Raw genomic sequence first — 26,868 nt, forward strand, 5'->3', positions numbered from 1 at the left:
TCCTTTCCTTTTCTTACCTAACAAAAGCACTTTGCCTTAATTGAAAAACTTAGTTACTTAGTTAACTAAGTTTTTGTTAATTATTGAATGGGGTAGCGCCTCAAGAGGTCGCTGTTTTTTTTCACCTGTAGATAACCACTCGGCACCCCCTGATGTGACAGGCCTGTTGGAGCGCTCTGTCTATGTGGAGCGACCACAAATGGCTTCAGTCCGCGGCATGCCCCGAGGCTACAACAACAGTAGTGTTCTGGAGACCGCGGATGGTAAGCTTCTATCCATTCACCTCCCCATGCTGAAAAAATGCTCATAGCAAAGCTCTACTTTGATTTTTTTTAATCTCCATGCTATTTAATAGTTTATGAGCAAAAACAAGTTCTTTTAACATGTAGAGGAAGTAGTGGGTTTCAGAAAGATAAAAGTGAAACTTTGGGCATAATTATTAACTGTTGATTTATCCATTAATTTGTATTAATTTCGCTCTTTGTGTTTAAAACGGAGGATACAGTGCAAGTCAGAATATACACCAGTGTGCAAAAGAAATACATTACTGGGGTCTTAATTTTTCAAGTATGGTAGACAATGTGAACAAAAGCAGATCAACGTGTTACATTTTCAGTATGAAACATGACACACTGTCACAATAAAAACATGATGACATTGGTATTTTGTAGACCTTTTTAAGCATTTAATACAGTCCCGGTAGTGATACACAGACTCGATCAGCCCATGGACAGACTGTCATGGGAAGTTCTGCCACAATGAAGAGTGACTGCCAGTTCATGGAACTAGGAATTTGCACACAGGTCAAAAGAATAAGCCTGATTTAATTCCCCTCATTTATCTGGAACTGATAAAGAAATCATGCAGTAGTTATATGTATTAGAAGGCGCTCTGGTTTATTAACAGACACTCCGACTCAAACCTGTGTTGTACAGTGATATAGACGTGGGTAATGTCATCCCCATTAAACAATGTGCTTATCGCGCAAATCCTGCTAAACTATAAATTAGACACAAGAAGAGTATTATTGGACAATGTTGTGTGGCTTTGGCGGAATTTTTCTGTAAACTGAAGAGTTTATAGAGGAGACACGTTGTGTATCACCTCTTTTTACACTTGTAAGAACATTCCAATGCATTCCAGTTTTAGAATCAGTCGAAGCATTCTGAAGTCTGTTATAATCGTAAAAAAAGAACATTCCAATGTTAATGTGACATGGAAGTTATGATTAATAACCTTTTAAATCTGAAGCTGTTAACTCCTTCAAACCTGCATGTCAAGATCACGGTTTCAAAATAAAAAAAACATCAAACCTTTGATCTGATGAGAACGTCATGATTGTTTCACAAGGATGTGAAATGTGACAATTTGTTACAGGTACCATCAGGAGAAAAAAAAGTTTATTTTTTATTTAATTGTGGCTTCTGCAGTGGCTTGCAGTGGCTGGATAGTTAACACTTCATACGCTTAAGTGAAAAATGTATAAAAATGCCAATGTAAACATCATATTTACAATCTGTTGAAAATAAAAATGGCTGTAAAGTTCTCTAAACCTTTCTCAGTCAAGAATGAGAATTCATGTAGGGAGCTCTGTAAGAATATATAGGCAGCAAAAGATCAGCTGAAGAGGGAAGAACACGCTTTAGAGAAAACAATGTTTCAAGTTTGAAAAATACAGATCCCCAATTCAATTGCAGCCTAAACTTCTCCCCACACACCCTGCCCCCACTGTGATTGGATTATACACAAACAAAGCATTGAAAGATTTACAGTAAATGATCAGGTATTTCACAGACATAGGAATAGTACGTAATTCTGGCTTTATGAACTCACAGCTGGGATTCAAATAAAAATAAGTTTAAAAAAACTGCACCAGGTGCTAGATCTTGTTTATATTAAAGTTATATCACTGGGCAGTGGTGGACGGTTAGTGAACGGTGCACTATTTTGTCAGCAACCTGCTAATCTGCTAAACACCTGTAGAAAACATTATTTTGTTTCTGTATGGAATGCTTGTTGCATTTACAAAATATAAGTGTTTCAAATGTTTAATTAAGAAGTAAAAAGAATTTACAGCTTATACAAACACTTATCTGATCGCGCGGAAGAAAAACCACCTGTTTTTTGTGCATAAGTGTTTTTAACTGATTCTTATATCTTTTCATGTTGATTTCAGTGTCCTTTCAGTTGGATTGCATGGTTATTGTTATGATTTCTCTATTATTATTGAATCCATCAACTCATGCACTTGTGATTATTTTGGAGATGTTGTGACGTTCCTTTTAGCTCGGAGTTTGTAATGTAGGGCGCTCTGAAGGAGTTAAACTTTGATGCAGGACAAATAAATGTATTTCAAACAGGCTATACTGTAGTGGCAGTACAGTAGCAGTTTGAAATTATTCGTTGTTATTAATTAATCACTTAGCTTCGAATGGGATATTTAGAAGTATCAAAAATGTCAATATAGTGTCCATAATATATGCTATTTTAGTTTTTTAAAGAAATGTTTATTTGTTAAAAGAAAATTCATGGTGGCAGCTGGGTGCTACATAATTACATAATGCTACATAATTAATCTCACTTACTTTTTACATCCCCTGTACCTCATTGTTTAATTCATGCACCATTTTGATTCAAGAGACTTTGAATTGGTTACCATAAACCCTATTGAATATGCACATAATATTTTGAATGTTTACATAATAGTATTGTTTTGATTCATGAAGGTTATCATAAAATTGTGAAGTTTCCATATTTAGTTTTGGAATTCACAGACTGTTTCATAGCACTGTATGACGAAAAGAAAAAGTAAGATAAACCATCCCATATTATTGGAGCTTTCCAAGGACAAAGAGAGTCAATACTGTACACTTTTTCTGTCAGGTGATTTTATTCTTAATTTATATTATTTTCTTAGTTTGTTGTGGAAAGACAAATATATTAATATATTTATATATTAAAGCATAGGTTTACCACAGTAATTCTAAAATGGAGATCTTTTAAGGTACTGGACTACTACTAGGTACTGCTAATGGCATAATAAAAGAAGTTTAACCCTTTGAAGTCTACCAATAATCAGTTTGAGTCTCCTTTTATTAAAAGACAGATTTACAAATACACAAGTTTAATAGGAGACTTAGGCCATTGCTTTAATTCCAGATTACTTTCTTCCAATTTCAAAGCTTTGAATCTCTTGACAGGTTTACAAATCCTAACTAACCACCACTGCTTCCTAGTGACCCTGCAGAGGTCACTTCTGCCTTCTGCCTAGCCTTATTTCTCTGTCTCCCACATAACCCAGCTCACTGACCACTTTCTGTCTCTCTCACCTTACACCATCACCAGGTGTCCCTGTCAACAGCCGGGTATCGTCAAAGATCCAACAGCTGCTCAACACACTGAAGAGACCCAAGCGCCCACCTCTGTGCGAGTTCTTCGTTGATGATTTTGAGGAGCTGCTTGAGGGTAGGCATCCCTGCTTGAATAGGCCTGTTTTCACACAAGCCCATAACGAAATTCAGTTTTGCAACCTCAGAAGACATGGAGATACAGATTTTGGCTCATATCTTTGTTCAAATTGGACTTTTATTAAGAAGCCCTGTGCTGTCATCCCAGTGTGGCTGATTTCTGTATGAATACCCTGTGTTTGGGCAGGATTTGTGAAGTACAAGTTTTGGTCTTCCTTCATAACATCTTGACTTAACTTGGAATGTATGTTTTGGTTTCGTTTTTATTTTCAATTTAAAAATGCTAAAGTAGATATTTTTATTACATGCAAAATATTGTTACAAATGTAAAAGACAGCCAATCTGTCAGTGGCAATGAAAAATATACTATATTGTCATTACCCCCTGAAAGAGGCTCTGAACATGCAAAACACAATTAAGGTCTGAAAAGAGGTGACATTAATGGTATGAACTCAGCTGTTAACTGGAATATTATCCATGATTTTCCCTTATTTTTTCAACCACTGCCTTATCTTGAAATTATTCATAACCATCTGGCAGTACAATACACAGTGACCAAGCAGACTTTATTTGAAGAAATTTAACTAATTTTGAGATAGATGTATTATATACTGTATTTCTCAAACTAAAAATGGTTCATAGTGAAGATTCTATCATGTGATGTTTTTTTTATTTTATTTTATGTAGTATGAAATTGTTTTTCAGAGAGCAGTTTGCTCTTATGATGTCACTGGGTCTGAAAAGATGTAATTTTGGGTTGGTAGTTGTTTTAGAGCAGGCTGTTCCCTAAACTATAATGAGACATTAACTAGTCAAAGCAAGTAATGTAGCATTTAGTGTTTTAATAAGCCTGCACCATGGTGAATTCTTGGTAGAACTGAAGGAGTGACACAAAGTCACAGAGTTGTATGTACTGAATGTCAGTATTCTTAACAGATGTGGTTAACAAAACTGTCTCAATCTCGCAATGCAGCTGTTTCATTTTTTTTTCTTTAATCAGTAAATACCAGACTTTTTGTGTGTAAGAAACTGTTTTGGGGCAAGACAAAAAGGTATTGAAAATCAGTGGATGAAAAAAACTAAACTAAACCAAGGTTAAAATGTTGAACATTGTACAGACAACCAGCAGTGATGCTTATATACATTAATAGTCTGATGCATTTCCTCTCAAAGAAATTATTATAGCAATGTTTTGTACTAGTTCAGGTGGGTAGCTGCCTAAACATACGTAGTCTGCAAAGGAACAAATAATAGGTTTATTCCATGCTGAAAAGAGAAGAAGGAACACAACGTTTCGGCCGTGGCGCCTTCTTCAGGTGTGAAAAAGGCTCCACGGCCGAAACGTTGTTTTCTTTCTTCTCTTTGTAATGTTTACTTCATCAGTTAAGCAACGTTGCAGTTTTTCTGCACTGTATAGAAGTTACCTGCATTTATTAACTGCAGTTAGTGTTTAACAAGATACCTGGCACAATTTTTATTTGTGGGGAGTTTTAGAGAAAGTCTTTCTTGTTTAGAATAAACCTTAGAATATGGTAAAAAAAAAAAGACTCAATGTCCATAGATAGTGTAGTTCTAGTTTTCAGGTTAATACATTATGAAAAAATATCCCCATAACTAAGTTAGTGTCTTTAATCATTTGGGTATCTTGCCCTTTTAAAATGTTTATTTAAAAACATTTTGTAAGGACTGACATCCTGTTTCAACTTTTATTGCTGCTCATAGAGGACCAAAGCCTTATTTGGTGGATGTTTCTAATATTTCAGTCACTGGGGGAATTGTATAGAATAGGTATACTATAGCCAGCAGCTATATCCCCTGCAACTCTCAACTGGCTACCCACTGAAGCTAAGCAGGGTTGAACCTGGTTAGTACCTGGATAGGAGACCTCCTGGGAAGCTATGGTTGTGGCTAGAAGTGGTGTTAGTGGGACCAGCGGGGGGCGCCCACCCTGCAGTCTGTTTGGGTCCTAATGCCCTGGAATAGTGGTGGGGACACTATACTGTAGTGGGCGCTGTCTTTTGGATGAGATGTTAAACCAAGGTCCTGACTCTCAGTGGTCATTTAAGATCCCCAGGCATTTCTCGATAAGAGTGGGGAGTTATCCCGGTGTCCAGGACAAATTTCCCCCCTCAGCCTTTACCGTGGCCTACAGATTGTCTCCATGTATGATTGCGATGGACTGGCGCCCTGTTCAGGGTGTACCCTGCCTTGTGCTTGTTGCTTGCCGGGTCGGCTCCTGCTTCCTGAGACACTGTAAATTGGTTTGGCAAATGATGTGACTTGTATAAAATATAATGTACACAAGTGTGCCTGACTGCTAGATGAGACTCTTGGACCAGTTCAGATCAACTAGAACAATGGTTCTCAAACTTTTTTCTATGATGGAACCCTTCTCTCTCAAAGCTAATGTCACGGACCCCAGCAACCTTTTTTCTTACTTTTGAGGAATAGCTATGGCAGCATTCTGCAAAAAGCATTCTAGGACTGCTATTCAGAGACAGTTTAGCCAATTATTAAAGAAGAAACTATTGATTGCTTTTGTTTTAATTGTATGCATTATATGAGCCCATTGAGTTTATTTCAGTCATTTATTAATCACATGAGGCTAGCAGCCATATCACAGGTCAGTACCTGGTTCAGAGACCTCCTGGGAAAACCTGTGGTTGCTGCTGGAAGTGGTGTTAGTGGGACCAGCCCTGCAGTCTGTGTGATTCCTAATGCCCCAGTATAGTGGAGTATAGTGGACATGGACTGGCGCCCTGTCCAGGGTGTACCCTGCCTTGCGCTTGCTGCTTGCCGGGTAGTCTCCGGCTTCCCCGCAACCCTCATCAGAAAAAGTAGAAGTGAAAATGGATGGATTAATCACATCATAACTTGTCTACGATTAGCACCCCTACAGTTCAATACAGCTTAATCACTGTAATACTTGTTGAGAATAAAAGTTCTAACCCTCAGTTCGACGAAGTTAGAAGAAAACCAGAAGGGTTTCCATCTGGTTTGAAAACGTTTAATTTTTTACATTGTTAACAAAGGAAAAAAAAGCTAATAGATTTATAGAACAATTTCTAACTGGGTGCAAATAGGAGAAGTTGGTAGCAAAATGACTGAGTAAAACACAGTGAGACAATACATGAAGTTTTTTAAAAAGAGTATTGATAATTTTAATCAACATTCACTTAAAAACAGCAGAAACAGAACGATCTCAGTGTGATGGGTGAGTTTGCCTCTTACTTCTATAATTTTTTAATATTTGGAGTTATACGAGTTGCAGTCTCATGTTCGACTGTATCTGTTGCGATACTTCATTTTTGTGGACACATATGACAAAAATCTGGTTTCCAACATATAGGTGGCCACAAACGGGAGAAAAACTGAAAGAACTTTCTCTGATAATACTGGATATTCATTTTTGGTGCTGCACCAAAACTCTGCCAACTGCATTTCATTAAAAGCTGTTTGTAAGGAAGAGTCTGAAATCAGGTCAATGAAATTCTCATAGTTGTGTAACGCGAAGTCTCTGAGGTTTTTCACATTTTTATTTTTCTTCTCTCATGGTTGCAATGATAATAATAATAATACTAATACTACTACTACTACTACTACTACTACTACTACTACTACTACTACTACTACTACTACTAATAATAATAATAATAATAATAATAATAATAATAATAAACTTTATTTTATATAGCACCTTTAAAGGTGGCTTCTCAAAGCGCTTTACAGGATGACAATAACAATAAATAAGAAGAATACAACAATAAATAAGAAGAATACACAAGATAAGACACAATTACAATATATAGAGGAGACCATGGATGGTGGTACTAAGAAGAGCAGAGGGGTGAAGAATGGAACCAGTTAAGTAAAGCCTTTTCTGAAGAAGAGGGTTTTGAGTCTGTATTTGAAGGAGTTTAGAGAAGGTGACTCTCTGATATCCTTGGGCAGAGTTCCAGAGCTTGGGGGCATAACTGGAGAAGGCCCTGTCACCCATACAATGTAGACGGGCTTGGGGGACAGTAAGGAGAGCAGAATTTGAAGAGTGGAGGTTGTGAGGTGGGGAGTAGGGCGATAATAGTTCAGACAGGTATTGAGGTGCCAAGCCATGCAGAGCCTTATAGGTGAGCATGAGGATTTTAAAGTCTACACGGAATTTGACCGGAAGCCAGTGCAAGGACTCCAGGACAGGAGTAATGTGAACACTTGCATTAGACCTGGTCAGGATTTTGGCTACTGAATTTTGGACATACTGCAGTTTGTTCAGAGTAGATTTAGATACCCCAGCGAGTAGAGCATTACAGTAGTCAATTCGAAAGAATACAAATGTGTTGATCTGCTTTTCAGCCACAGTTAATGATAGCATAGGGAGTAGTCTTGCGATATTTCTAAGGTGAAAAAAAGATGTTTTGACAATATGCTGCAGATGTGGGTCGAATGTTAAGCTAGAATCGAAAAGAACCCCAAGGTTTTTCACTTTTGATTGAAGCTCAAGTGCAGAGCCATCTACAGATAGGGTTACAGGACTGGCTTCATGAAGTTGATGGGGGGTACCAATAAGCATGACTTCAGTCTTGTCACAGTTAAGATGAAAGAAGTTTTGAGTCATCCAAATTTTTATGTCAGAGATGCAATTAGATAGAATAGAGACAGCCACATCAGTGTCAGGTTTGGTATGGATGTACATTTGAGGATCGTCAGCGTAAAAATGAAAGCTGAGGCCATGTGATCTTAAAAGCTGACCAACTGGGAACATGTACATGCTGAAGAGCAAGGGGCCCAGTATTGAGCCCTAAGGAACACCAGACTTAACAAGACCAGTTTCAGACCTGTACCCATTAATAGAGACAAAGTGACAGCCATCAGTGAGGTGAGATTTGAACCATTTGAGGGCAGTGTCAGAGACTCCAAACACAGTCTCAAGACGAGAAAGTAAGATGTTATGGTCAACAGTGTCAAAAGCAGCACTGAGATCAAGAAGGATGAGTATAGAAAGAGAACCAGAGAGAGAACTGTGCTGTTAAGTTGACGGAAGCCAGATTGGAGGGGTTCAAAAAGGTTGTTTGTCATGAGGTGGTTATGTAACTGAAGTGTGACAGCACGTTCTAGAATTTTAGAAAGAAAGGGTGAGTTGGAAATGGGGCGAAAATTGTTAAGATTGTCGAGAGCCATGTTAGGCTTTTTTGGTACGGGGGTAATGGCAGAAGATTTGAGGACCATTGGTACAACGCCAGTGCTCATGGATTCATGTAAAAAATTGAGGACAATGGGAGAGAGATTTCTAAGCAATCTTTATACTTAGTAACAACCTATTCTCTCATTGCGAGAGTATTTGAGACTTGCCGGATGGCGAAATGGCAAACATTTTTCTGCCCAAACAAGATAGAAGAGCAGATTGAAGAGAAAATTTCATCCAACACCTTTGAGGAACCCTCTGGCTCTAGCAGCGAAAGTACAGAAATTTATTTAGAGAGTGAATTTGAAGATGATGTTCAGAAGATATGCCTAATTTTTTGACTTCTTTAAGCTATGAAAAGCCAGCATAACTCACATTTTTTATTGATAGCAAATTTTTATTTTTCTTGTAGTCCTGTAGCCTTTCTTGAGAGCACACAAAAACCCTGCGGACATCCCGCAGAACCCTAAGGGTTCCACGGAACACAGTTTGAGAACCACTGAACTAGAAGCAACTAAACAGGATGAGTGTGCTGATTGGCCTATTTGTAAACTTTTTATGTATTTTATGTCTCAGATATCTTCAGTAGCATTAAGAATTTACATATATTCATCTAATATTTCCTACTGGTTATAGCAGTTTTGGTTACCTGTTTATTTTGGGTGGGAATAAACTACTTTTTATTTAACAATCTTTACTTTATATTGATCAAAACCTTCAATAACTTGATCACAACAATTCCAAGTTAACTATATATGAGCAATGATTATGATGTAAAGTAGTAGAAAATTGATTATATTAACCAATCAGAATGACTCATTGAAATTAATGATGTCGAAATTAACATCATGTGACATCATCCACAAAATGTAAGGCTGCTTATTTGTGCTGTAAAGTCCATATCTGTAATGATTTATGTTTAGCTTAAAATGTAATGTATTAGCTTCAACTACATATGTGTATGGAAGTAAATATAAAAGGTTTCTTTTGTCTCTTAGTGTAAAAAAATTACATTTAATTATAAAAATATATAATTTTCTCTTTAAGTCTTTTTTTAGACAAAAAAAACTGTCAGTACTGTCAGTTTCCTGAAAATTCTCTAGCAACACTTTTTGCATCACTTGACAAAACTAAAAATTATTCAGATGAAAATTAAGGTAAAAGGTCCCTTGGAAACAAAAGGAATTGTGGTTGTTTTTTTTAGGAGACTGGGTACTTCATATTTGTTTTGTTGCTTTCCTCAGTGCAACAGCCAGACCCCAACCAGCCAAAGGCAGAGGGGCCCCAGATGTCCCCATTGGAGGGGGAGGCCCTGGGTGTCATCACTAACTGGCCTCCCTCCCTTCTGGCTGCCCTGCAGTGCTGGGGAACCACTCATCCCAAGAGCCCATGCCTGACCGCTCTGGACAACTCCGGCAAGCCTGTCTACACACTCACTTATGGTATGCTAGTTATATTACCTGTCAACATTCCATGATAGTAGGGATTTGCTTATATGACCCTGTGAATGCTAAAAAGTATTTATTTGAACCATTGTCATATTTTTTCCACATTTTTAATTAAGAGGGGGAAAGTTATTAGTTTTCTCAAAATATCAATCCCATTTTAAACTCTCCTCTTAAACAGTTAAATCATTCACATACAGATGCAGCCATTCAAAATGGGTGAGGTATTTCGCGGCATACCCCGGTGGGCGTGTCGCGGTATCACGCAGTTCACGTGTGTCACGTGACTAACTATCCGGCGTCGCCTTGTAAAACCACCAGGGGGAGCTTAACCTCTCATGTACAGCATTTGAGCCTTTAATTTTGAACTGTGTATTACAGCATGTTAATCATCAGTCATTAAAATGTTGGTATATTTTATGAAAGCAAGATTGCTCAGTTGGACAAAAGTACACAACCTACCTTTATCAGAAATATTTATGCATCAAAGCCTTTACTGAAGATATTACTAATAGTATTAATAATGGATGACTTTGGACAAGCTGTATACTCAAAGTATAATTTCTTTAGCACATTTGTACAAGCACTTGGAATCTGTCCAAGCCATACTTTGTCAGGCATTTTGTTTTACTTCAACGGGCATAAAAACTTCCTTGCTTTTAACAGGGCGTTTCATAATTTCTAACTACGAAAATGATTTAAAATGCGACACCTATCATGAAAAGAAAAAAATACACACCAGTATTCCATTTCTCCCTAAACATTGTAAGCTTCGAAGTCTTTAACTAACGTGATACCGGAGTCAACAAGCATACTTTTAGAATTTGATTAAAAGGGAATTTAATATGGAATCGCGTATCTAAAGAATTTTATAACGGTATGATTATATCCGTGTACTGCGACAGGGCTGTGTAGGGCTGTTTCGCCTGCCTGATCATGCGAGCTGTCTTGTAGCCTACTGGTCTAGGTGCGTGACTACCAACTGGCAGGTTGTGTGTTCGAATCCAGCTGGTGCTGGACCTTTCAGTTTTATTTATTTATTTTTTAATTGCGTAACATAAACATATTACCGTATGCAAACTGTACTGTATACAATATGTATATGTATATTTAATGTCTTAACTGTGCCCGTTTAAGTATTGAATATTCATATCTAATTTTACCACTGAAGGGAAATCTTAACATAAACATACAGTATATGGCTGGTCTCGGTACTTTAAAGAAAAAAATACACACCAGTATTCCATTTCTCCCTAAACATTGTAAGCTTCAAAGTCTTTAACTAACGTGATACCGGAGTCAACAAGCATACTTTTAGAATTTGATCAAAAGGGAATATAATATGGAATCGCGTATCTCAAGAAATTAATAACGATATAATTATATTCATGTTGCAAAAGAACTGCAACGGACATAAAAACTCCCTTGCTTTTAACAGAGCGTTCCATAATTTCTAACTACGAAAATGCCAGGTGAAAGGATTTGTAAACATATTTTGTTAAAGCAAGTCAGTTTTTTCCACAACACATAAAATACGTTTTTCCAAGAAAGTTTAGCCTTTGTCACTAATGAAACCACTAAATAAAGACATAAATATAGAAATCTTAAGATTTGTTTTATTTAATGTTGGTAGCAGGATGAACTGTCAGAGTGTATATTTTGTCGCAAAGTTGCTGCAAGATGTTAACAGTGAAAAGGGTATTTAGAAATGAGTTATTTCAAGATGAAAAAGAAAACATACACGAAACATGGTTTCATTACGACCAGAATCGGTCTTGAGATATTTTTAACTTGATTTACAGTATTTGAGAGGTATCTCTTAACACCGATACTACAGTGCTTAAGTACTGCTCACGTATATGTTTCTAGGTTTATATTATGCATTTCATACGGTCAAATTACTTTTGAGCAACTAATAAGAAGCGCGAAACGGTATGCGTTTTAGTTTCGTTTTGTGCTGGAACCCGTGGATTGATTAGAGATATCAAGTACATACAAGTCATTTTTTAAATGTTGTAGTTCGTCTTGAAAAAATGTTACGAGTACATCATCTATCAACAATTACACAGGTTCTGTTTCCATATTGCGGATTTTGGTTAGGTATTATCAAATCCAGTGGCGCTGTGTGTTACTTTACTGAGTCCCATGTCACATGGTCTGTGATTGAAACCTGTAAAACCGGTTTAATTCGTCACAGCCAGCACTCTTCAGGTGTGAGGGTCTTCTGCTCAGAATGAAACGCTAAAATGTTTGTGTATATTCTAATGGTAGTGGGGGCAGGGTGTGTGGGAACAGGTTTGGTTGAAATTGCATTGGAGATCTATGTTCTTCACACCTGAAACATTTTCTCTGAAAGCATTTTCTTCACAGTTTAACCGACCGTCCCATAGTTCAGACAGATGATAGATACTTTTATTGATCCCGTGAGGGAAATAAAGTAAATCATTTTCATTTTAGGAAATTATTAAACGCTTGGTTAAAAGCAAAGGAGATTGTCTGTTATAGTGGACATAAAAACAAGAGTTCGCTGGCATTTTATCCTAGAAGACGCAGACCGGGGCAAGACCGGTAAAATGCCTGATGAACTAGGGATTGGACAGTTTCCAAGTGCTTGTACAATCAATGGAAATGTTCAAATAAATGTGCAAAAAAAATAAACAAAATAATAATTTATTTCTTTATCATATTGGCTAGCTAATGTCCTCTCTTTGCTAGTTAGTGGCTGTGTTTCTGCGTTGGGTAGCAACGGGTGACTGTTCTCAGGCGGAAGATGTAAACAGCTTAATTTTCGTGTTAAATAATTTTTTAAAATTAAAATTCATTCTATACAGCAATCCCATATTTGGGTACCGTTTCATAAAACTTTCATGCTTAAAATGTTTAGGGAGAAGACTGGTGTGTATTTTTTCTTTAAACTACCAAGACCAGCCATACACATTACAGCTTTTTACGTACATACAGTAATGTTTATGTTCCTAAATTAATATCGTTTATGACCTTCAGATGCGTTATGCTCCTCTTCTTTTTATGCTCAGCTACTAAAATTTCCCTTTAGTGGTAAAATTCCATATAAATATTCAAAACTAAGTGGATTAAAATGTGCACAGTAAAGACATTAAATGATTAAATCTTTTCACTACCAACCAATGCACCACGAGTGCCCCTGTCGGTCATTTTGGCCAGCCAATCACTTACCGCGGTGCCCTCCGGTGCCCTGCGGTGGCTTGTGGGTAGGTTACTGTACCGCGGGTTTTTACCGCGCATTTTGAATGGCTGCATCTGTATGCTGTAAGGTTTTTACTTCTTAATTAAACGTTTAAAATACACGAATTTCATAAAGACAACACACGTTTCGAAGAGAAAAAATCCCATTCTTTTCTCTTCCTGTTGTGTGAAACGGATCAGCAGGTCTTTTTTTCCCCAATCAGAGGCTCTGAAAATAGCGTACCACCCACTGCGCTCTGTCAGAGAGGGGTATGGCACTGAGAGAGGGAGGAGACGCGGAGCTCAACAGTACAGAGCAAACGTTCTGCTGCCTGGAGCGCTTATGGCATAGATCGCGTTTGCATTTATAACTTAGTTTTTAAAATTAATTAAGCAATATGAAGCATCTCTTTTTACTTCTAAGTCCTTTACTTTTCAATACACAAACAGCTTTTTCAACAAATTAGACGTATCATTTTATAACTGTTAAAACAACATCTTATTGTACTTCCTAATTATATTACGTGGAAAATAATGTTTTTAATAATCTTTAATGATTTATACATTTTGGAAAGGTTTCATCTGTACAAAACAGTGTTAGTATAAATTATAAATATAATAATTTTCATACATAATATAAGATACGAATGACAAATATAGTAATATTAAAATTGCGTTAAATAGATTGTTGCACTTTTTTCCATGTCTTTTAAAACTTAATCATTTACAAGACTTTGGCCAAATGTGCATTTTATCTGACAAAATAAAAATATCAAAAAATGAAAGTAAACAAAAAAGTAAATTATGAAATAAAATGTGGCACTAGTAAAAAAAATCTAACTAAAGTTCTAAAATAATGAAAAATAAAATGTAAAATATACTGAAAAATGCTCCTTTTTCCATCGGCACTGAGATGAAGCCCATCAGCAGCAAACGCCTGAGCAATGGGCTGCTTATTCTTCAGAAGCACTCTGTTGCTCCTGAGGAACTGCACATGGTCCATCTGAGAAGGGAGCTATGAAAGAGCCCGGTTAGCTTCTTTCACAGCTCCAGCCGTAAATGAGTCATCACAGAGTCGTGGCAAAATTGAGCAAATTGCTAAATGAACCTTACAAGGTGACGCTCTCCTTACTGTCACAATTAGTTCTTTCATAGCTCTAAGGATGTCATGGGGGTGTCACCCTGAGCTATGTCATTTGTCCCTATGTTAATGATTAGTAATATATCCTCTTTCAGGGCCTGGAGGTGGTACAGGTGCTGGTGGGCACTGCGCTCCAGTGTTGTGCCAGGGTGCAGCCACACCTGCTCTGCTGGCATCAGTTTTCCCAGGCCCCACAATATAGAGTTGCCGAGGACATACACTTTCTTTGGACCTGATGGGAAAAAAGGCATTATCACAGCTACATCATAAAATACATCTTAAAAGTATTTAAACTATAACTGAACAGCAAACATATTCAATGAATAACAACGTAAATTTTAAAAATTATAACTAACGAGTAACTATATACAGTGCTGGAAACCAGCTATCAGAAAGGCACGGGGAAGTTACATCAGCAGTTATGTATAGAGGATTAATTTCATATTGCTTTTTAACCTCCCTGGCACATCAGCATCCATAATCTGCATGTTTTCAAATTAATTTACTTCCTAGGTATCTACAAATACAAATATCTTAAGATGCTGGCTCCAGGGATCAGCTTTTCACCAGCCTCCCTGACGCATCAGCACCAGCTTCAAGATGTTTTCCTACTCGTCTTCCTCAAAATTATCTGCATCTGACGCACACCGTAACATTAGCAACAGCCCGGAGCTTAAAAAAACTAAGCACCAATCCTCACCTCATTATTCATGTAATCATCTAACAATGGATACTCAATTGTGCCACTAACTTCATCATCGCCCTCCTCTACATAATCCACAACAAACAAGTCTCCTGTTCTATTTACACGGACTACCCTGCCTGGCCACCAACATTCACTCCCATCTTCACTACTCACAAACATGTGCTCTACTTTCTTGCCTACGAAGTCCTCTGCACTAACAGGGAGCAATTCTAAATAACTATCCATATAATCTTTCCACAAAGCAAACCATCACATTTTTCTAAATCCTTCAAATTTTATTTTAAAAATATACTCCTGGCCATCTAGTCTAATTTCAGCAACTGTGCCCTTGTACCACACCTTCCTACCTTTCTCATCAAAAGCATGTCTAACTCTCTTTCCTAACAAGTGTTCTGGTTTAATTGACAAAGGAATTTTAATCTTTCCATACCAACCTTTTTTCTACCTAGATCTCTAGCCTTAAAATGCTGCTTAACAGCCTCCTTTAAAAACTCTGCCTTTTCTTCAACAATACGTTCTGACGGTGCCAAACAATAATCTTAGTCTTCTGTAGATGTACCTGGGATTTCCTCTGGCCTGCAGACAACACTTTTTAAGTTAACAATCAGCTTTTCTAGAATAAGCCTTTTCCTGTCCTTTGAAAAATTGAAAACTCTATTTTCATTTTTCATTCCTATCACAAATCTCCTAAACTTCAACTGTGCTGTAACTGCAGGAAGCTTCTTGTCCTCATCTAAATTCCTCAGTTGCTCATCTGTTTCTCCCTCACTGTTCCAAAGTCCCCCATACTTTCCAGTCTCTACCGCTAGTACTTCTTTTGTCCTTATATCTCCTGTTTCCTTTTGCTATTTTTTTTCCTTCTTCTCTCTTAAGTGTCTGCAACCTGGCATCTCTTATCCTAGTCACCCTCTCACAAAAAACAGCCCTCTGCTCTTTAACTGATTCTCTAGCTTGAGATAAAACTTCTGCCTTCTTTTCAGAATCTAGTTTTTCAAGCCACTGCCAAGACCTGTTCTCCTTGAACATAATCATACCCTCGACAGCTAATGCTGTTGCTCTGGCCTTGGCTTTAAGTAAATTATCAAAGATTCCAAAATCCCTCTCACAGCTTACATTCGTTTTGGGTGCTGATTCAAGCTTTTCAAACATCTCCTCTGAAACCTCATCATACCTGCTGTAATCATATTCGCTCAGGGACGCCATAAATGTAACGTTGCCATAGCCAAAATGTAAATGTAGTGGCTCTCTGAAGGCACCAGTTCTGTAGGGTTTGGGCATTTACTGAGACAATTATTAATTGTAGCAGTAAATCACAAAGTTGATTCTTTTGATGGCTTTAGAATCCAACCATGCGACATAACTCAAACAATGCACACACACAGGTACTAATACACGAGGATACATTTATTAATACATAGAATATGCATATAAACCTAACATATCTTATCTGCTCCTGGGCCGTCCTGCCCTGGAATTCTCCTTTGAATTCCCTTTAGAAAAGTCCACAGAATTCTCCTGAATCCCTTCTGAATCTCTGTGTTGCCTGTTTTTACCTGGAGGAACTTCAGCTCGTTGGTTGGCTGAAAGTTCCATGGGCATCAGAGTCCCACGTGGGTTACTCGGCCCTACCAGTCCCTGATTGGTTGATCAAGGTGAGATATGAGTCACTTACTCCTGACACTTAGGAATGCAGTCCAGATGTCCATCTGGCACTCCCTAGACAGATAGGCGCCAATGGATGACCATTGATCATGATAGCCAGGCTTAGCTAAGTGCATCCCCCTTTTGGAGCTGTCCTTATCAAAGGAACCTTAAATCAGCCTGCATGAATAGTTTTTCTGTGGCTGCACCAAAGAGATGAACAGAGAGATGAGGCCTAATTTGGGAAAGCTCAGAAACACTTAATTCTGCCTTATTAATAAGCCTCGCCGCTACACTGCCATATTCTAAATGATCTGCTACCATTCTCAACACACCTTTACAAAACTAGCAAGGATCAGTTCCACAGCCTGTCTAGTCATGTCCTCAAATTCAGGGCTCCTGTGTTCTGTTAGCTTCTGCAGAACAGGTCCAGAATATACCTCTATGTCGATAAACAAGCATACCTCACCTCTGACTAATTTACTGCTATCAGCCTGCCATTCTTTCAGTTTGCACACTAACTCCCTGTATCTTGCATTCATTTCTAAAACATGCTCTTTTTTTCCGAGAGCTTTCCACAAAGGCTCTGTCACTAATTTACAAATAATTCCCTGTGCTCTGCATCCTGCAATAAACTGACCTAAACTCAAATCCTCAAACACTGCTTCTATTAATTTATTTTCATTACGTATATCATGCATGAATTCCAGCAATTCAGCATGCAAAAAATAAACTCCAGCTGCATTCATTCGGTTTCCTTTAAAGGGAACCAGAGGGACATGCTCAGATTTCTCCTGACTCAACAAAAAAGATCTAAACTGCACAGATTTGCCACTTTTCTCAAACCCTCTTTCATGGACGGCTTTGCACACTGATCTAATCAATCTAACTTCACCACTCTCTCCTACTGTTCTGTGCATCCAATCTAAACTAACACTGCTCACCTTTTCACCACCAAAAATCATTCTTTCTCAGACAGAAAGTGTAACATTTGCCTGATTTGCCAAGCCATCAATTAAATGTAATCCATAGAACAACTCATTGATAACTCCGATCCTAGCCTTGTCTGTTTCACTGAGGTCATCAAATCCATCTACAATGTCAGGCAAGATATCAGTTCTGTACTGCGCCAGAATTTCTGTACTTGCCCTGTTGCTAATTAGATTTGTAATTTTGCAGAAAATTTCCTTCTCAGAATTTGTTTCCGAATCCCTGCTTCCACTGTTAACAACATCTTGCACCATCTCTCTAACTGTGTCAAATATGCACTGAGCTGAACCCGATGGCTGCTCTCTGAGTCCTAAATGCATTCTGCTACCATCCTGGAAAGAAATCCCCGCAGTTCCATATTTTTGAACATATTTAGTGGTCCCATCTGTGGCAAGGGATACATTACTTTCTTGCAACAGTTTTTCTTTCAGATGTAGAAACTTGCCTCGCTTCTAACACAAGATATTTACAAAAACTTTCCCCTAGTAATCTATCTACCTGATTACCTACCAATTTATCAAAAACTAGTCTGACTATCTGAGAAGCCTTTCGTGCACTAACGCCCATGTTTGCTACTAAATCCATATAACCCTCTCTTACAGCATCACTATACTTGCCTTTTTCATACATGCTAATATTGTGACTCACTATCCTGTCTATTTCTGTTTTCAAGCCTTCATATTCTCCCTGTACCTCCTCATTCAGGTCCCTTACCCTATGTGCTAAATCTGCTTCAGAATCACATTTCCTTTTATAATATGCAACCTTCTGCGATTCCTTTTTTTTGTATATCTAAGCTTTTCCAACTGTTCTTGCAATTCATCAGTACTCTTCTCTAGCTGTGCCTTATCCTTCTCTCACTCACTTTTCTCCTGTTCATTCAAAATGACTGCCTGCTCACACTCCACAACTTTGTGCTCAAGTGTCCGAATTTTACTATCCCTGCATCTAAGCCTTTTATTCACATTCCTTACACTTCCATGTCCTAACTTTTCATTTGCCTTGCTTAATTTATTTGAGAGAGCTTGAATTTCAGTTTCAGCCTTATAAAGCATAAGTCCTCTCTTTTTTTTTCTTGTCTAACCTAGTTCTTTAATCACCTAGTTTCCTCCATTCTTCCATTAATCTATGCACATTTTTAAACTGTGCTCCTAATTCACTAACCGCCTCATTAGTGCACTTTACATAACTTAATTCACTCATTCCTGATCTAACCTCACAAGCAGAGCTAGTGCTAGCTGTTTGCTGTGCATCTTCTGCAGCTGAAATTTCACTACTCTCCTTTCTTACTAGGGGCAGAGCAAAAATCTGTCGGTCAAAATCTTCCCTTTCACTTTTTCTTAAGTGGGATTTCTTTTAAATGATCCTCTGTACATGCAAACTAATCACTTGCTGAAAATATTCTTTTTCCTGTTCATTTCTTAGACCTAGGTCGAAATTATGATTCCCGCCTACAAAACTAAAATGCCAAATAGGAGTGGCTTAAACAACATACACAGTCGTGTAACTGACAGCTTGATGTAGCCTATTGTGTAGATTTCGCTTTGTTGCTGATAGGTTAAGCTTTCAAAACTCAGCCCCAAAGTCATGTGACTAATTTTTCGCCCTGTTTCATTGGTCAAACGCAATGATCACAAGCACCACCATGGTAAATGGGATGTGTAGTTTTTAATTCAGTTTGAATTATAGCTGTACGTACTGTCTTCGTATTTGTCCAGGGCTTTAAAGTGAGGACAGCATTTTCAGTGCCATCGTCTCCGCTTTAAAGGTACCCCCCTCCTGGAAGAATTTGACCTCGGAACATTTCACCAGCGTACCTAAGGATTCAGTAGTATCTTACATGCCAAAGACTGTAGTGGCCTGCTTAATTAATGGGATCTTCATAATTCTGCTGTCAGTCTTCTGCAAATAATAGATTATGATACCTTTACCCCTGCGCAGTGGAAATTTTTGGTGATTTCAGCAACAGTTGTTTTAGAGCTTTTTGTCACAGCTCTAATAATTCTTTTTATCATCAACTGCAATTTTTTTCCTAGGCCAACCTGGTCATTGCCAATTGCTTAGTACACCAGTAGCTTCTTTTCAAGGCATCCCAAATTGTTGATTATGCTATGCCCCGTTTCTGTGGCTAGATCTGATTGAATCTTCTTTTTCTCAGCATCCAAAATGATTGCATTTCTTTCATAGACATTTCTCTAATCTTCATACTGATTTAGGCAGACACCAAAGGGATGAGCAAAGGTTAAATTCAGCACTACACATTCACAGTTTTTATTTGTGCATGATTAGTGCAACCTGAAACACCTGGTAGCCAGTTGTTCTAATATTTGTGCTCACATGAAATGGAGGGATTGAACACAAAAATGAAGGTACAACAAATAAGCACAGAAATACTCAGAAATAAAAGGCAACAGTCTTTTCTTTTTCCTCATATTCATCTTTTAATCTCAAATCAGAATTGCTTGAGTATATAGCAAACATAACAATTTTAACTTCACTGTCCCCAGACTAGGTTGTGTAGTCTGAGACCTTCCAGACTACTTCCAGCAGTCCTAATGTTGTTTTGGTGTGAGTGACGTGTCGTCGTCACTCCTTTCCCAGATTCCTCACCTATAATCCTGCATTCCTTCTCACCCCTCTGATCCTTGTAGCTCCCTTTGTAAAAGTACTATTTAATGTGCTGAATCCAAGTGATTATGCAATCTTTTTCTTATGGCATAAAAATCCCTGATAGTCCTTACACAGGTACCTTGACACATAAAACAAGAAAATATTTTCTGTTTTTGAGTTTTCTGCACCATCCTTTCATGAAAACCTAGATAAGCCACTAGAGCTAATATCACAGTAACAGTGCAGAGCCAATTGTTTTTGAATTGTCTTTCCTGTTCTTTTAAAAACGAATCTAGCAATCAGTCATATGTAGCAAAATAATTATTGTGGTAAATATATTAAATAATAAAAACTTGGCAAAATGTATATGGCAAGAGTCAACAGATTTTTTTGTAGACTTATTTAACATTAAGTCTTTAACAGTGTGTGCTTTGCAAATTTGAGAAATACAGGGATTTTCAATAAATAAATTGCCACTTTCGGTATTGAAAGGGCTTTGAAGAAGGTGAGCATTTCTTGTTAACCAGGATAGAGTGTCACAATGTAATTATGGGTGGCATCTTTATCTTTCTTTATTAAAAGTACATTTCCTGTTTTGCAGGAAAGCTATGGAGCAGGAGCCTGAAGCTGGCCTTCACATTACTGAATAAACTAAGCACCAAGAATGAGCCACTTCTACGTCCAGGAGATCGTGTATGTGCTTCCAACCAAAGCTGCTTGGTCCACTTGAAGCAAGCAAGCTCTGTCTAATGAGAACACCCTACTAAATCATTTTGAGATTGATTGCACAGTGTAGTTAATTTCCTTGATAAATCAACACATCTAATAATCTCATAAACGTAGAATATTTAAAATATTTTGCTTTGATAGGATCATACAGTGTTTCAGTGAAATAGATGTACTGACACTCATAGATTTAGTATTCTTCTTTCAAGAGGGTTTAAATTAATTAAAGTACAGTGAGACTTTGATATCTTCACAGAAGTGGCCTTTCTAGCAGAAAGATAAATGACTAGACTGGATTAGGTTAAAAAAAATATTTATTTTCAATATTTAGTCTAAAGTCTAAATATCCTGGAAATTTTCTCTAAACGTCTTGGAAAAATGCAGTTGAAGTCCTTCAGTTAGTGCTGAAAATCCATCTATGTTTTTTCTATCAATTTCTTCCAATTCAGGATCGTGGGAAAGCTAGAGCATATCTCTGAAAGCAATGTCTGAGGGCAGGGTATAGCCTGGATGGGATGGCAGTCCATCGCAGGGCAGACACACAAGCAAACACACACACACACTCACATTCACACCCACATTCACACCAAGGGCCAGAGTTCAGTTAACCTATAAGTATGTATTTGGACTGTGTGGAAACCGGAGCACCCGGAGAAAACCCAAGCGAACACGGTGAGAACATACGAACTCCACACAGATAAGTTTCTAGGTCTGGACTTGAACCCCGTGCCCCTAGTGCTTGAACTTGTGCAGTGCTGAAAATCTTTTAGATGAATATATATAATCTTTCTATCCAATTGCAGGTTATTGTGATTTGCGGACAGTGTATTACTGATTCAAAACACCATTTGCTTTTTGAACACAGCTCTGTCCCACCTCCCTACTTCCCTAGTAACAAACTGAAACAACCTGAAAACAAAGATATTATTAAAATGTATTTGTGTAAACCATGTTGCTTTTTGACATTTCCCTACATGCTCATGTATTTTCCAAAAGCATACTTGGATTGTAGTCATCTTGCTGTGCAATGCAATAACTGAACAGCAAAAAAATGCAAATGCAGAGGTAGAGCACCAGCCCAAAATACTTTACAATTAACATTCAGTAGTGATCATTACAATTATTTATTTCTCTAAGCAACATAAAGCTCATGGAGCTTTGTAATAAAACCTTTAATTTAATTAAAACTATTCAAGTAGGAATTTCACTCACTTTTAGACAACCAATTGTTAATGTTCCTATTTGAACTTAATAGTCATCCTTTGCCCTGCTTGCAGAAGTGAAATACAAGTACCTTCAACAGGCTGAAATCCAATAATTTGTATCTAATAATTTAATAAAATAATTTAGTAAGAAAAGTGACAGATAAAAGCCTGTACAATTATCAATAGTGAATTTAATGACTTCATATTGTTAGAAGGGGTTTATGAAAATGGTGAAAATCAGGAATTGACCGAGCAGTTTAGTCAATAAGTGAAGTAATTATTCATAACCTCCAACTTGTAAGTGATTTCTCTAGAACCGTGGTTCTCAAGCTGTGGTACATGTACCACTGCTGGTACACAGAGCGCCCCCAGGTGGTACGCCAGATGACTCTGGAAATTTGTTGTCTGCACTGAAAAATTGGGCTGGGTTTTCATATTTTCTATTTTAATAACATGAGTTTATGTGTGAAATATGCAGCCTATGTACTACGATATAGTGTGCGCTTGTATGGGAATATGTGCTACAAACGTAAGTGGCCAATTGTATTTTAAAAAAAGTTTATCTCCAGCAAATAGGGAGGTAGGAGAATGTGCATGGTTTTGGAACACTTGCAATCTTGTGAGCACAGGAAAGCATGATAGATAACAGAAAAAGGACTGTTCTAGGTTAATTTGAGAAAAATACACGAGCATCTATGTGTTTCGCTCCCATGCGCATGAAACTTTTTTTAACTTCTGAGATCAACTCGTGAAACAGAAACAGAGAAAGATTGAGGATTGCTAAAGCAGGTAAGCTCCACACTATTTGTGAAGAACTTTTTTTACCGTTGGCAAAAGAGCTGACATGTATTATGTGTGGAGAAAAAGCTGCTAAACAGTTTGACCTGCTACCCCTTTCGAATGACAGTCACTTATAGAATTATTGATATGGCAGATGATGTCAAAAGTATGCTGATAAAGTGCGTTAAGATGAGCAGATGCTTTTCACTGTAATTAGATGAGTCTGTAGATGTCGTTGATTTGCCCAATTTGCTCGTTAACGGTAGATATGAGTTTGAGGCCACGTCCCATGAGGACTTTCTGTTCCATAAGCCGCTACCAACAAGAACTACAGGAGAGCACATAATTCAGCTTCTGAATGAATTTAATGAAGAGAATGGCATCGACTGCATCGGAGTTTGTACAGACGGTGCTAGAGTGATAACAGTCAGACACAGTGGTGGAGTTGCACGAATTAGAGAGGTTGCTCCAGGTATGAAGTGGACGCAATGCAGCATCCACCGCGAGGCCTTGGCAGTCAAGAAAATGCCTGAGGATTTAAAACCTGTTAAGACTGCTGTCAAAGTTTTAAATTGTATCAAGGCTCAACCAATGAATTCACATCTGCTTTGCTCGACTAAACAGGGTCACCCCTCTCACTGAAATGGTAAGTGCTCAGTGCTATTTTTATTATATATGTATGTGAGTGTGTGCTCGTGCGTGCTCATGTTGGTCATAGAGATTTTCTGTGGTTCCTATGAGAAGATGACTTGTAGGTGGTACTTGGATGCTTTAGTTTGATCAGGGGTGGTACTTGGTCCAAAACGTTTGAGAACCACTGCTCTAGAATATACCCAAGAGGCTGTATAATTAGAGGCATGTGAATTCTTTATTCTCTGGCACATCTTTGTTGAGAGGATTAATAATCCAGGCATGCTTTGTTAAACAAATATTTATTACAATGACAAGACAAACTACACTACACACAACACAAACATGCAACACAAAAGTTACTCTATGTACATTATTCACAAACAGTGCATTTTAGAATGCCTAACATTCTGGTCACCCAAAAAACCCCCGACTGCTACCAATCTATGAATTGGCTTCATTACTCTGCTCTCCTCCCCACTGATAGCTGATGTGTGGTGAGCGTTCTGGCGCACTATGGCTGCCGTCGCATCATCCAGGTGGATGCTGCACATTGGTGGTGGTGGTGGAGGGGAGTCCCCATTACCTGTAAAGCGCTTTGAGTGGAGTGTCCAGAAAAGCGCTATATAAGTGTAAGCAATTATTATTATTATTATTATTATTATTATTATTATTATTATTATTATTATTATTATTATTATTATTATTATTAAGCTTAAACTCTTAATTCCTACAGAGGCCACATACAGTTGGAGATAAGCTGCCTTTTTAACTAAATACAAAGAAACCTCTCTCTCTCTTCACCCCAGATGCCACATAATAAATGGGATCCTATATCCCTGTCCATAAAAATGCACCCTAAGCAGGAAAGAAGTTTCTAACTGAGGTATCCTTTATCCAGGAACCCCAAGTTCCCAACAAACACAGAATAACATGCTCTCTCTAAAAGGCTTAAATACTGTACTTACAGTAGCTCTAGTCAGGTTTGTTTTGGATGATCATGAAGTAGGGGCTCTCGCCTGGTACAACCTTCAAGTCCCAACTCCTCTGGACTCTTGTCTCTCCTCTCCTTGTGCCCTGCTTCTTGTTTCTTCCTTTTTCTTGTCTTAATGTGATCTTATATTGTGTGTTTCTGTGGTGCTCCTTGACAATCATTAACCCACAACTTACCTAGGTATACTAAAGTAAACTTTACAATTGTTTCTGGTCCCAGACCTCAGTAAACATTCTTTAGTCTTTGAAGCTAGAAGTGTTTACTCTGTCAAGTGTCACAAACGTTATCTAAAATCCAAGAGACACTTCCTAAAGATGTAACAATACCCACCTTTTAAAAATTATTGTCCTCAATTATGGGTTTCATAAAGTGAACTTATGAAGTAGAGAGGTCATTAAATGGTGAAGGAAAGGTGACAGATTTCCCAGAAGTGTCGCTCACAAACGTCTGGTGCCTCGCAAACTGTTCAGTGACAAACCAAAACTGTTGGCTATAGTCCACAGTTTTTTCAACTCAATAAAGACAAACAGAGGTGTCCTTTACCCATTATCAAAACACTTCCATAATCAAAATAAGCTCTTTAGTTTGAACCACTGAAATTCACTCTTTAATAAAAAAAATCCTTAAATTGCAACAAAGGTGCAGATACTGTTGTTAACATTATCTAATATAAAGACATTAGTGCTTTGTTGCAAAGAAAACTGCACCACTGTTGCAGAAAGTCTTTAAATTGCCAACGCAGATTTTAGAGCCACTGCCCTGCTCTTGCATTGTCTCGGAACTCACCCAGTCCTCATCTATAGACAGGGTGTCGACAAGGCTCTGGTTTAGGAATAACACAGGCTGCTTGCAGTCTTCCTCTGTGTCCAATTCACTGGTCACTCCTGTCAGCATAGGGACCCCAGAGCTCACACTACTGACGCTGGTACAGTCACCACTGCCAGCTTTAGGCAGACAGCTTATGCTGCTGCTGTCCACTGTCAGCTGGGGCTCTTCAGTCAGGCATGTGGAAGCCAGGTGAAGGTGCAGGAATCTGAGATTCACTCTCAGGTGTAGTTCCTTTGGTTGTAGAGGGTTGTTGCTGTGGAGCTGGTGGCTGTGTGACAGTCTCTGTCTGTGAAAGCTGTAACAATATAACGTTTTATAATATAGACTACTGTACAGTAATCCACTGTTGGAAAAAAACTTGTATCGTTTTTGCCATTTTAGTTTTAATTACATGAATTAAAATCTTTAACTCTTCTCTGTAAACTGAATGTTTTAGTACATTTTATGTTGCAGCATATACAACTGTATCTTGTTTGCACAAAAACACACAAGGTCTACATTAACTTCTGTCTTGCATTATGATATAATTTAGTCAGCCAGGTTTAATACATATAGCTATAACTATCTGTAATATTTACTCTAACAAATTCAATGTTTCAGGTGATGGAATATGATTTAAGTAGCTATGCAGCTTTTCCTTTTAAAGTTAAAGTAATATGTTGAAAGGTAAACTAGTTAAGTTACCATCTCAGGCTAGATTAACTTTGGGAGATTTTTGCATCAATGTGATATTAGACTGTAGTGCCTGCCAAATACAGATCGGGTTGAACACATAGTTGTAGTTTTAATTGTGACTAGCATTTCAGTCAGCTCTTAGACATTCCATAATTATTTTGCCTTACTTTAGAAAACAAATTATTTCTCAGTTACTCCATTCACCTGCATTAGTCTGTCCTTATTGAATCAATATGTCTCTTTACAAAAGCCGGCTTGCATTTGAACTTAAAGGCACTTTAAGTGTGTCCTTTATTCCAGGCCAACATTGTATATTAAAATATTTTGTCAATATGTATTGGACCCTGGAGCTCAAATGACAACAAGTTAAGGATTTTTATCTTAATTTTGAGATGGCATTAAAATATCGTGCCCTGGTGGCACCCATTGCTATACTACCACTTTGGAAATCACTGACCTTTCTGTGTCGGCTTCTTACCCTTCTCACATTTTAAATGTCAAATGACAAGTTTTACATCTTGAAACAGTGATGCTGACCGAAACGTTAAAGAGGCCATAGAAGGATCTGAAAGCTGTATGAAACCTAAATGACTGAGGCTGAAACAGGTAATTTTGGCTTTTTGGAAGAAATGGTATTGTTTTCTTTTTTA

The 26,868-nt window shown here is 37.8% G+C and overlaps 1 protein-coding gene across 6 annotated transcripts in view; it reads left to right on the forward strand.

The window, feature by feature from the left end:
- dip2a (disco-interacting protein 2 homolog A) overlaps window positions 1-26,868 on the forward strand; it is a 269,946-nt gene that overhangs the window by 143,536 nt on the left and 99,542 nt on the right. For all 6 annotated transcript variants that reach the window (XR_001479789.2, XM_015359260.2, XM_006636662.3 and 3 more), the window contains 4 exons: window positions 132-263; window positions 3,346-3,465; window positions 9,888-10,085; window positions 20,982-21,073. Coding sequence is in view for 5 of the 6 variants with exons in the window: in XM_015359260.2 (XP_015214746.1) it covers window positions 132-263; window positions 3,346-3,465; window positions 9,888-10,085; window positions 20,982-21,073 (542 nt within the window). In the remaining variant the exon portion in view is untranslated. The remainder of the gene's footprint in view (window positions 1-131; window positions 264-3,345; window positions 3,466-9,887; window positions 10,086-20,981; window positions 21,074-26,868) is intronic.

This window comes from Lepisosteus oculatus, chromosome 12 (genome assembly GCF_040954835.1).
Source record: "Lepisosteus oculatus isolate fLepOcu1 chromosome 12, fLepOcu1.hap2, whole genome shotgun sequence".
Classification (NCBI taxonomy): domain Eukaryota; kingdom Metazoa; phylum Chordata; class Actinopteri; order Semionotiformes; family Lepisosteidae; genus Lepisosteus; species Lepisosteus oculatus.